The sequence below is a fragment of the Phoca vitulina genome, unplaced genomic scaffold (assembly GCF_004348235.1).
Source record: "Phoca vitulina isolate PV1807 unplaced genomic scaffold, GSC_HSeal_1.0 scaffold1, whole genome shotgun sequence".
Lineage (NCBI taxonomy): Eukaryota > Metazoa > Chordata > Mammalia > Carnivora > Phocidae > Phoca > Phoca vitulina.
Window position 1 is genome coordinate 77137637 of NW_022589704.1, and position 12752 is coordinate 77150388.

Here is a 12752-nt window from a genome sequence, read left to right on the forward strand (position 1 = left end):
AGGGTAAGTCTAGACCATCTACTCTCTCATACCTGGAAGTAGAAGTCTCTTTAATGACATTTTGCACACTACTATAATCATGGATAAATTAGTCTTTAAAAAATTTTATAAGAAGTCTGTTTTCACAAATAGCTTCATACCACTCAACAAACATTTCCAATTACTTCTATAGTAGTTCCAAATTTGTATTCCATCCCTAGATCCTATACTTGGACAATATTGCATTAGGCAAATTCCCCTTTTATGGCACTTAGAAAATAATCTGGGAGACCAAGCCCTTACTTCGCAAGTTAATATGGATACAACAACTATTTAATAAGTGGACAGAGATATGTGGGGAGTTTGCAAAATGTCTTAGAGCTGCTAAAAGCACTACCTGCAGTGTGCAAGAATGGAAATATTATAGAGTTGATGTAAATTAGTTATGCAAACAATACTGTTGTTTTTCTAAACAGCCTAGAGGGTACTTTATTATGTAAATATAAACATAACATAAAATGGATTAATATAGTAATTTTCTTTCCCTTCATATGTCTCCTCTAATTTTGGCTTTTCAGCCATAAGCCCCGAAAAAAATCAAAGGACTTTTTTCTTGCACAGTTGTTCAGAAAGAGACAGGTTTTAGTCATCAATATTGCCCTCTGCTTTACAGGTACAAATTTTCTACCTCAGTTAAGAATTGTAGATTCTCAGGGTCTTACTTGTATTTTTCTATATATGGAGATAAGATATTTTATGGCTAGTAGATGTGGGGTGAAAATATGTAGTTTATTGTTGATTTCGTTTAATTCCATTCAGCTTTTGAGGATGGAGTGTCAGAAGAGTCCAAAATGCCTTTTATTGCTTCCCCACTTCTTTCTTTCTCTTCCTTTTTTTTTACCAAGGTTCAGGAGAATAGAAGGGGATGGAGCTGTTTCTGATTGATTTCTTTGTGAAAGAGAAGTGACCTTAGTTTCTTTTTTCCCATTTCTTGCCTTTAACAAGACTAGAGACTAATTATCAGATTATCTGATGAATCAAAGAAAGACCTTAGAGACAAACCCATTGCTTTTCCATATGTGAAAATAGAGGCCTAGCCAAAAAATAATACATGGAAGTAGAACTCTGTCTGGTATCACCTGACCTAATGATTCACTTCTAGTTTTCAACTAGATATCCCATAGCAGAGGGTTGATTAAATACACTGTGACACTTGCATAGCATGGGACATAGCTATTCTAGGTGTACAGGCAAGAAGACTGAAAGGGCAGAGAAAATATTTGACCAGCTGTTTAACCAGTTTGGAATAATAGAAATTGCAGCTGGAAAGGCTAGTTGGGGCCATATTCTGGAGAAAAAGGAGTATCTAAGGTATTTGGACTCTCCTGCTCAGTTTTATTGGCCACCACAGATTTTTTAATATAGGAGGAACTTGATCAAAAGCGTTGCTTGGGGCAAGATTGACTTGAAAGTGGAGGGAGATTGGAGAGGGAAGAGCCCTGAGGTACAAAGACTTCATAAGGCGACCGCTGTTAAGTGATTGTGTAGATAATGCCACTGGCTTCAGCTGGATGTCAGGGGCAAGCGGTTTGAGAGAAACGTAAAGCTTCCCTCATAGAACCCCAGGTCTTTGCGGGGCAAGACGTGGAACTTTCGGTGTAGTGTGTATGAAAGATGGGGGAATGGGCACTAGGCACTCATTTAACATATTTCCATTATCGAGGAAATGCAGGGAAAAACAGAAAACTGGCGAGGACGTTAAAGCAAGCAGGCAAGAGCGATCTGTCACAATCGCAGCCCGTACTACCTCGAGCCCGGGCTCAGTCCCGCAGCCTGCAGGTCACCTAGCTATACACACGAGAGAGCCAAGCGGGCGCCCTTCCCCAGGCTCCGCCCCTCCGGCCGCGCGCCTGCGCCCTCGCGTACCATCCGTCTCGCCTTTCTCCTGCCCCGCCCGCGTGCTCGCCACCACCGCAGCCGCCCGAGAGGAGCTGGGGGAGGACGGTGGCCCGCGAGGCTCGTCGCAGACAACGCGGCGGCGATGTCCGCGAGCCAGGCGAGTGCCGCGGCGGCAGCGGCGGGGCCTCGCACGCGGCAGGGCGCCCTGGCCTTCGGCCTCCCTCCGGTTCCCAGGAAGCGAACTGGCGGCCAGCGCGGGAGCAGCAGCAGCAGAGGCGGAGGCTCCGGCGCGTCTCTCGCCTCCCCTTCAGCCTGAGCCGGGGGAGGCCGGGCGGCCCGGGTGGCTGGAGGGGGGTCCGCTGCCCAAGAATGGGAATTCTCTTCACCAGGATATGGAGACTATTCAATCACCAGGGTGAGGGGCGCGGGCCGAGGACGTACGGGTGGGGGAGAGGGTCAGCCCTGGCTGGCTGGGTGTGTTGGGGGGTAGGGGGGTGGTCTCCGAATACTTCCGGATTGTGGGCGGTACGGTCGCGCGGCGTCTCCGCGCTGGATCGGGGCTGCGTGGATGCGGGCCCGGGGTCCGTTCAGTTCCCACTCCCGAGTTCGGGAATGGTTTTTTTGTCTTAAGGGACCTTCTTGAAAAATCCATTCTGCAAATGCACCCATTGCTCGGATTTCGATTTGGAGTCGAAAAGGTTTCTTGCCCCACGTCGGAAGTCCCTGAGTGGCACGGCCTGGCCTATCCTGTAGCCCCTTTTCCTCCAGCAACTGGGTTTGGACAGCACGGAGAAATGCTGGCTCTCGGGTGAAGGTTATAGGTCATGACCCGAGCCGCAACACTGAGCGACGGAGGGTTGCAGAATGCGGAAAACAGGAGGAATCGCTCTTGTTGAATACACCTCAGGTTTATGAGCCCTCCCTGCACCTCCACCCCCCACTTTGGGGAGACTAATGCATCCTGATTGGTGATAGACCGCTCTCCTTTTCCCATATTTATATTTGTGTGTAAGGTTAAGCTTAAGATCATATTTGTATTGATTATTTAAGTAGAAGGTGTTTTGGGGGGGCTGGATTAAAAATGTGTTTCACTGAAAGCATTTGAAAACTTGCCATATGAAACATTTGTTAATATAGGTAACTAGCAAGTTACCTATATTACCATATAGGGATGCTTAAGTTCATCTGAATTCAAACACTGCCTGGAAATGCATATCAGGTTTATTAAAATTTGTTACAAAATGAGTGTCTAAAACTGAGGAAAGAGGATACAACTTTAACAGAAAGACTCCATAGTCATTGAGATACAGTATAGTTAGTGGTGTTCATTTGTTTCTTTTTTAAGTCAAGTTGGGTGATTTATCATTTTTTGCTGTCAGTAACTTGGTTTGCTGTTCTCTCTTGGGTAAGCTGGGTGTTGGTGTCACATCCCAAAGTTTTCCAATAAAGACTTAAACGAGTGATGGCATCTATTATATACAGCGTATCCCCACTTCTCCTTCATGACCCAGCTGCTCCTGTAAGATGATGGGAAGGGAGCAGAACTAAACTTGTGATTGCTTGTGTATCTAAAAAGAAAAAAAAAAAAAAAAAGATGGTAGTGTAGATCACATGATGCTCTGCGGAAGAGTAGTATTTCAAATGATTTTTCTGATACGGGGATTTTTCATAAAGTGCAGAAAACCAGTTCTAAACTGCACTGTCTCTGGCGAGCTTTTCTGTTGGAAGAGGAGAAGTGAGACCCAGTCATTTATTTGGGTCTAGATGTTCTCAATGTAGAACACCAGGGATCTTAACTAAGTGACTGTGGAGCCTACAAATCTTGAAAAGGTAATCTCTAGGTCTCAAGAATGAAAACTTACATTGCTGTAAAATTGGTGGTGTTAGTAGTAGATAGGATCTATTCTAGTTTTAAGCTCCATAATTTTTGTATTATTTTTAGTGAAGCTCTGCTATTATTATTAGTATTTCAGCTCTGCTATGAGATTTATATTGCTTGTTGATTGAGTTCTAGTCTTGCAAGAAAAATGAGGTATCTCCACTTTCTGTTTCAAGTCAATGATAAAATTATTTGTGTCTGTAACTTAAGAGGGAATTAGAGCTTTGCCAACAGCTCCTTGCAGGTAGTAAATAATGAGAGTGCTATTGCATCGTTACTACTAAAAATTGCTAATAGGGTGTTCATGTTGCCTGTATTTTGTGGTTATTTTTGACTGGACACCTATTTCAGTGTTGGGAACTAATGGAGTTAAGTTTTAGAAATTTAGATGTCAAAATATTGTGAAAATGTGCGTAAACTATTCTGCTAGATGATGTGGTTGTCATCAGTAGGGTCACTTTTCAAAATATTCACTATTAAATCTAGTGTCAGATACTCGGTGGTCTTTTGGTTCTTTTAAATTGGAAATACAAGTATCTTATATATATTTTATATATGTCAGATATATCTTGGGTGCTTTATTTTCCCTTCAGAAGATATATAACACAATCCTATGTCCTTTTCACATAAACTCTTGGAAGGAAGAATTTAGGGGATTGCAGAATTGGCCATCCTGATGAAACTTAAACCATACCATATCTCTTTTTTCTGAAACACCTTTAGAATAATTTCAGTTTAAGCATAGCTTGGTCGAGTGCGGTGCAAGCTAATTGTATACTGCTCAAACTTGAAAAACCAGAGGTTGCCTTTAGGTGATATTTGAATTCAGTAGATTATAAACTTTGTTCTAGATGCTGTTGTATACATTATTTAAAGAAAAAAAAAATGTTTCAACAGTTCTTAGTAGCTATTCTTGCCCTCTCAAAAGAGGAAAATGAGGTTCCAGTGGAGGGATTTTCCTAGGCCATGTGACTAGTAAATGCCAAATTAAAACACTGAAGAAATATGTTGCAGATATTGGTCTTATTAAAGAAGAGACTGGTGGGGCGTCTGGGTGGCTCAGTTGATTAAGCGTCCGATTCTTGATTTCAGCTCAGTTCATGATCTCAGGGTTGTGAGATGAAGCCCGATGTAGGGCTCTGTGCCAGCTCTGTGCTGGACGTGGAGCCTGCCTAAGAGTCTCTCTCCCTCTGCCTCCTCCCCTGAAAAAAAAAAAAAATACATAAAATAAAGAAGAGATTGACATAATTTTTTTCTTTGATTTTCACCCACCCTGTGGTTTCTCAGTTACTAAACTATAAGTCCTTATTACATTAGGACTTTGAAGAGTTCCCACTTGTGTCTTTTATTTTATTTATTTATTTTAAAGATTTTATTTATTTATTTGACAGAGCACAAGTAGGCAGAGCAGTAGGCAGAGGGAGAGGGAGAAGCAGGCTCCCCGCCGAGCAGGGAGCCTGATGTGGGACTCCATCCCAGGACCCTGAGATCACCACTTGAGCCGAAGGCAGACGCTTAACCGACTGAGCCACCCAGGCACCCCACCACTCATGTCTTTTAATATAGAAGGGCTGTGATCAGCAGTTTATTAAATATTTTTGAGCACCTGTTCGTGCCAGGAATTGTAGGTGGTGAGGATAAAGCAGGGAACAAAACACACAAATCGTCCCTGCCTTTATGGAGTGTTCATTCTAGTGTGGGGAGACAGAAAATAAGCTAACTCCATCTCTATAGAAAATAACAGCAGTTAACATTTGCTGACTTATGCAAGGTTAGGGTCTAAGTGTTTTACACAGTTTAGTTGATTTAGTCTTCACAACAACCCTATGAGGAAGATTTCTCCCCATTTTACAGGGACAAAGAAACATTAGGTAACTTGTTTAAGGCTCTGCAGTTAAAAGAGATAGACCTGGGATTTTAACCAAGATCATCTAGTGCCATGGTTAGTGTTCTTTAAAAACAAACAAACAAACAAACAAAAACTGTCTTTGTATAAGAAGGATTCACGTTAGCTCAACTTAGGTAAACTATGAATAAGTTGTGAAATTTCCTTATTGATAAGCCTGTATTGTTCTTCTGATTGGTTTTTAGGAAAAGAGTAAGTTAAGAATGAATGTTTGAAGCTGCCTGTGCTGCTGGAGCCTGGTGCTGGGAAAGCCACCTCTGCTGCTGATTTTTGTTTTTTTTTTTTAAATTTTATTTATTTATTTGACAGAGAGAGAGACAGCGAGAGCAGGAACACAAGCAGGGGGAGTGGGAGAGGGAGAAGCAGGCTTCCCGCGGAGCAGGAGCCCGATGTGGGGCTTGATCCCAGGACCCTGGGACCATGACCTGAGCCGAAGGCAGACGCTTAATGACTGAGCCACCCAGGCGCCCCTGCTGCTGTTGTTTTTTATTGTATGGGAGTTCAGATATGTAGAAGAGTACATACTGAAGCTCAGTAGCCAAAGGGTTGGACTATGACGATAAAATTTAGCTCCAAAATCATCCTTCTTGCAAGCTCTGTGGGTATGGAACTGGATCCTTTAAATATTTTTCTGTTGCCAGCTGGCACAATATTCAGCTTTATCAGTAGACAGCATTGGAGGGACATTGCAGGAGGAAAGTTTCTCTTCCTGGGTACAGTGTGCTTTCAGCAGGTTCTGCCCTGCTTTAGGAGTGTGAACACCTTCTCTAGTGGCTGGCTCCTGCACTGAATAGTGGTTAGCAGCTGCCTGCAATTTCTAGCACCCACTTCAGTTGATTTCAGCGTGGAGGCCCTCCGGCAAAATACCTCTCAATGACGTTTTCCCCAATACCCTAGAGGGAGAATTTGCAGCAAGATCCACTGGCCAAGTCCCCACGAGCTACTTCTTGCGCCATTCAGTGAGCCACAACCAGGCCCCAACAAGGTCCGCATCTCAGTCCTGGGAGGTGGGAAGAAGCTCTAGCTCAGCCCCTAATTGTAGTGGATTCTCCTTACATTTGTCAGTCCCATACTCTTTAGAGTTATTTTTTTTAGCCAATCCCTCATTACTTTGATCCTCTTTAATAGTTATTTTCTTTATATTAAACTTTGCAGATTCAGATTATTGTGTGGTTTCTCTTTCCTGATTGCATCTCTAATTTTGTCGTGTCATTGCTTTTCATTCAGCAACCTCTTAGTGCGAAAGAGAAGTTGTTTTTTTCCTGAAACTTCACTACCATTGTTATAAATAGCAAGTTAGTTTTCCAACTTTTTTGTTGATGATACTTTTAGATTTTGAAAATTGAATTTTTAATACAAAGTGACTCGATCAGATATTGCCTTTCCAATCTTTCTATCTTCCAGATCTGATTTATTTCTTCATACTCTATTAAGCACATGTTTTATTCCAAGCTCTGTGCTAGGAACTGGGAGAATGATAGAGAACATGACAAATGGATTTTTTGCTCTATGTAAGATAAAATTAGGGTTTCATATAGTTTGGATATGAGGTGAGGATGAAGAATCAGGATGACTCTCAATTTATCTGCCTTAGTATTTGTGGTTTTTGACTTTGGTGTGATTCACAGAGATAAAAGTCCTCCAGGATGACAGTGACATCTTTTCTTTTAATTTACTGACTGGTAGTTGGAGGAATATATATATTGACTTTTAGAACCTGGCAATGAATGGAACTGGTAGGCTGCCTGGATGAGTCGAAAAGAAATGAAGCGGGGAAACAAGGAACATTTTCATGACAAAACAGTAAAGTATTGATTGGGAAACTGAAGCCTAAATGATAATTCAGAATTCATTCCAAGCATTGTAACAGTGGGTAGTTGTTTGGGCTTCTCTGAATATAATTGTAAGAATGCTGTGGCATAGATACTCTAAAAGAAAAATCATACTAAACACTAAACCTGTAATGAATCACATGCATCAAAGAATTGGAATAGCTAAAAGTTTTATTACATTTGCCCATAATAACATTATCTCTTAGTATGCATGTTATATTTTAGGTTTTGTGGAGTATTTGTTTTGAAGTGCCTTATAATACTTTTTGGCTACAAATTTAGGTTTTGTATAGAATTCTGTTCCATCTTGGTAATGGGAGGAATAGGCTGGGCTGGTGAAGGAGCCTAAGGACTTCCAAAGGAAGTTGATACAGTATTAGAAAGTCTGAAAAATCTAACCCTGTTTTTGGTAGTAAACTGGCTTTTTACCATGAGGTTGGCACCTTTATCTTTGAGCCTATTACACACCGTAACTGACTGAGCCACCCAGGCTCCCCTCTTTCTTTTCAGTTAAAAATACTTTAACCTCGTATGTTCAATTTATATTAGTTTGCATTCCTTTGATGGACTTTAGAAACCTATTTATGTCTTAAGAGTTTGGTGAAATGTTTGCATATTTATGCATTTTTGGTGACAAAAGAATTTAATGAGTTTGTAAAATGAAATTGAAGGGGGGGGGAGGTTTCCAGTTTGGAGAATGGTATGACCTACTTTATTACTTCCCCTATCACCATCTTTGATGCTCTTTTTTCCTGTTTTCCAACATGCCAGACAATTCTCATCTTGTACCATCCACCATACCTTCTCTCCCCAGTGTGCTTTCTTAATTTCTAGGACTACTGAAGAAAGACTTTTAATAACAGTTTAAATCTTTATCCCTCACAGGTTATGTTATCTAATTTCAGCTTATTGATTCTCTAGTTCATCCTATACAGTGGCTGTAAAAACCCTGTCCTATCCTCAGCAGGCAACTAACTTGTGTTAGGAGAAGATAGAATCCTCTGGTATGAGCCTCTTCTGCCATGTGCTTTTTTTCTCAGGCTACGTCTGTGTTATTGTATAGTGGTTGTGTTCACAGCCGTTTTATCTTGCTTATCATATTCATCTTATGGTCAGTTATGATAAAGAATCTTTCTGGGGATGCCTGGGTCGCTCAGTCAGTTAAGCGTCTGCCTTCTGCTCAGGTCATGATCTCAGGGTCCTGGGATCGAGCCCCGCATGGGGCTCTGTGCTCAATGAGGAGTCTGCTGCTCCCTCTCCCTCTGCCCCTCCCTCCCTCTGCCGCTCACATATGTGCACTCTCTCTCTCCCTCTCTCTCAAATAAATAAATAAAATAAAATTTAAAAATCTTTCTGTAGAATTTTTTTGTCTAGTTAGTCCTTCGTTATACAAGAGGTAGAAAAGTACTGTATTTGGGATCAGGAAATAAGTCCTATGGTGTATGGCTAAAATAAGGAGACTGCTTTAAAAAACAAAGCCAGGTAAGTTTTCACCCTAAGAACTATCATTTTAGAAGGCCAGAGAGTTTTTCCACTGCTATGTCTGCTATTACTCAAAATACATATTGAAACTCCTTTTAGAATTTCCTTCGAGACAAATCTTTAAATCATTATCATTTAGGGATCATACCTCATTTAACAGCAAAAAGATAGCACTCATTTTAGCTATCTTTTACTTCGTTATGGCTGAGATAATATCAAGTGGCTCTTGTCTCCCTTTAAAATCAAAATCATCTTCAGCAGTTAAAGGGTTCTGCCACCATTAGGAATGCTCCAAAACAGTGTACCTCAGGCTCTGAAAGCAGTTACAAAAGAAGAGTAGCAGAATACTTTGAAAAATGGTCGCATGGTTAGAATAAAAGTTTAACCTCTTTAAGTGATTAAGGACTTTGTAAGAGACAATGCTTTTGTTTGTATTTGGGGTCTCTGTATGTATTAATTTGTACACACACACTTTTTTTTAGTCATTCTTTATAATTATTTATCATAGATTCTTGCCTATATTTGTATCGTTTGTTTTTGCTCCTATTAATTTTGTACTGTTTTTAGAAAGGTATTTTTTTTTTTAAGATTTTACTTATTTGTTTGTCAGAGAGAGCACAAGTGGGGGGGGGGGGCGGCAGGCAGAGGGAGAAGCGGGGCTTGATCCCAGGACTCTGGGATCACGACCTGAGCTGAAGGCAGAAGCTTAACTGACTGAGCCACCCAGGCGTCCCTAGAATGGTATTTCTCACATTGGTCAGAGTAATTGTATTTTCTTTCTCAGTGTTGGCAAGTCTGTCTAAATTTAGTCCTATAGCTAATACAATACAAAGGGGGTTACAAAATGGTATTCCTGAAACTAAAAATAGCTGACATTTTGAGAATGATATATTTTTTAAAGATTTATTTATTTGAGAGAGAGAGAGAGAGCGAGCGAGCACGGGGGAGGGGCAGAGGGAGAGAATCCCAAACAGACTCCTACTGAGTGCCCCTGAGAATGATATTATCAAAAATTAGTATTCAAGTAGGAAGCAAAAAACTTTTATCCAAGTCAGAGATCAGGGTATAGCATGTGAATTCTGCCTAATTAAAATGTCTATAGGTGCTTGTATTAATAGAACTGAAGAAGAGATATGCCATCAAAAGAAGAATGCTTAACGTGGGGACATAGAAAAATAGAGTTAAAGAGGCAAAACTGCCATGCCATTGGAAAACTGCAGGTGCGGGGCACCTGGGTGGCTCCGTCTGTTAAGCATCCAGCTCTTGATTTCAGCACAGGTCATGATTTCAGGGTTGTGAGAACGTGAGATCGAGCTCTGCATTGGGCTTTGTGTTCGGCAGGGACTCTGCTTGAGGATTCTTTCTCTCCCTCTGCCCCCACCCCCCTGTGCACTTGCTCGCTTGCTCGCTCTGTCTAAAATAAATAAATCTTTAAAAAAAAAAAAAAAACTTTCCAGGTGAAAAGATGCCTTGCTTAAAGAATTCAATAGTCTGGCCCTAATGCAGGTATGGCCCTAATGTGAAGATGGACTTATCCAGTCACTACAGCCTATAAAATAACTGCCTTTGATGGGATTCTGTGTTCTCCAAGTAAACCAATTTTAATTCAGCCACCCTATTACTCTTCCTTAGACTGCACTGTCAGGTAGTTGTGAACATTTGGTCTCATTGTATGTTACTCATTTTGGCATTCTTGTTTACATATTAGTCACTTCTGTGAATTGCCTTCTGTGAGTCCTGTCTACTCTGAGTAGCAGGATTGAGTTTGTGGACCTAGGAGATGAAGGGCCATACACTAGGCAAATTCACCAGAGAAATGTCACCCAGTGAGGCCTTTTGGTGGTCATTCAACTGAACTTACCTTAGCATGCCCTCTATATGTTATTAACCCTTTATTTAAAATAAGTATCATCTTTGTATTTGATCATTTTCTCAGTTCCTTTACCCTAGTCATCCCTAAAGATTAAAGAGTGGGCCCTGCATCTTTAAAATTATTTTTAAGAACCTATATGGGGGAAATGTGGTCATGTCTCTTTAGAACCCTAGTGGTTCTAAGCTGCTTGCCCTTTCTTCAAAGAGATGAGTGATTGGATAAAATGGATTGTATTAAAATTTCCTATTTACTTGATCTTCCTATTTTTGTATAATAGGAGGTATTCCCCTCCAGGGTAAATGACAACTATTTGGAAAACCTCTACCATCCGATTGAAAAGGCTTTTCTTAAAGATATCCTTACTGTGACATGTTATAATCCTCTATTTATTTATTATTTATATTTATAATCCTCATTTATTATTTATAGGGTAAATATGAATTATTTCAACATTTATTGAGTACCTTGTGCCAGGAAAAGTTGTAGTTACTGGGATTATGAAGATGATTAGCATGTGATCTATACGCTGGAAGGGTGCCTCATTAAGCTTTGAAGATTAGTGTATGTGTAAATAATTATGATAAGTGCTATGTTAGAGGTATTGTGGAAAAGCATGAGAAAGTGATTTTGGGGGGAAAACTAAATTTAAAAGATTAGTAGAAATTCCCTAAATGGAGAATTGGAGAAGATAATTCCAGCTCAAGGAAAAACTGAGTAGAGGTAGAAAAATGTTTGCTGTGAAGATATGTGGCTTATGTGGGGAGAATGGCTTGAATTTCAGCTTAGACACCTGCTGGTAGTGGTGAGAGATAAAGCTGAAGCCTGGTCAGTTATGGCTGTCTTTATTTACTAGGCTGAAAACGTGTGTCTTGTCTTCCTGTCAAAATGGAGACCTGTCATTTATTTTTTATTTATTTATTTTTTAGAGAGAAGAAGAGAAGGCATGCCCAAGTTTGGGGGGGGGGTGGCAGAGGGAGAGAGAGAATCTTAAGCATGAAGCAGGCTCCACATGGGGCTCAGTCTCACGACCCTGAGATCATGACCTGAGCTGAAATCAAGAGTCAGGCACTTCAACTGACTGAGCCACCCACGCGTCCCCGCAGAGCCATCATTTAACTAAGAGTGGTGTTAACCAGCTTTGTAGTGTAGAACAATTACTGTAGAAACAGTAGAAAGGTGGATTGGAGACAGTCCACCTAGGGAAGGTTTTACAGTAAGAAATGAGAAGGGACTACAACTAGGACAGTCAGAAGGAGGCAGGTTCAGGATATATTTTTGAGGGGGAATACATAGAACTTGGTGACAAATTAGATGTTGGGGTTGAGGGAAAAACTGAATAAATTCCAGGGGCATCTGAATTCGTGGTAATGTCATTAAGCAAATTAGTTAGGTATGATAGATTTAGAAAAAGATTTGAATGTTGGGTTTTGGATATGTTGAGTGGCACTGTGTCTGTCCACTAGATAGATTGGAGTTTAGGAGAGATTTGGAAACATGGATTAGGAACTCTCTCTCTTGGTGGTTGGCACTACTCATGTGCTATCTTAATCATTGTACAACCCTGAAAGATAGGTATTGTTATCCCTCCCTGTTTTATAGTGAGGAAACTTAGGGTTAGAGAAATAAGTTATCTGCCCAAGGTCACATAATTATAGATATTTTTTCCATAGTGCTTGTGTTATCTACTGCTGTGTAACAAACCACTCCTAAATGTTGTAACTTAAAGCAATAATTTTTAATTATTTCTCATGGTTCTGTGATTTGACTGAGCTCAGCTAGGAAGTTCTAGCTTGGGATTCTCATTTGGTTGCAGTTGGCAGCTAGAACTAGAGTCATCTATAGCTTGACTTGGCTGCATATCCAAGATGGCTGCTTTATTTGTGTGTCTGATGTCTCAGCTGG

General features: G+C 40.8%; 1 protein-coding gene across 1 annotated transcript in view; it reads left to right on the forward strand.

The window, feature by feature from the left end:
- Positions 1-1924: 1924 nt before the first annotated feature.
- Positions 1925-12752, forward strand: part of ARL5A (ADP ribosylation factor like GTPase 5A) — a 28098-nt gene continuing 17270 nt past the window's right edge. Inside the window, exon 1 of the mRNA XM_032410540.1 lies at positions 1925-2293. Within this exon, the coding sequence (XP_032266431.1) occupies positions 2248-2293 (46 nt within the window). The 5' untranslated portion in view covers positions 1925-2247. The remainder of the gene's footprint in view (positions 2294-12752) is intronic.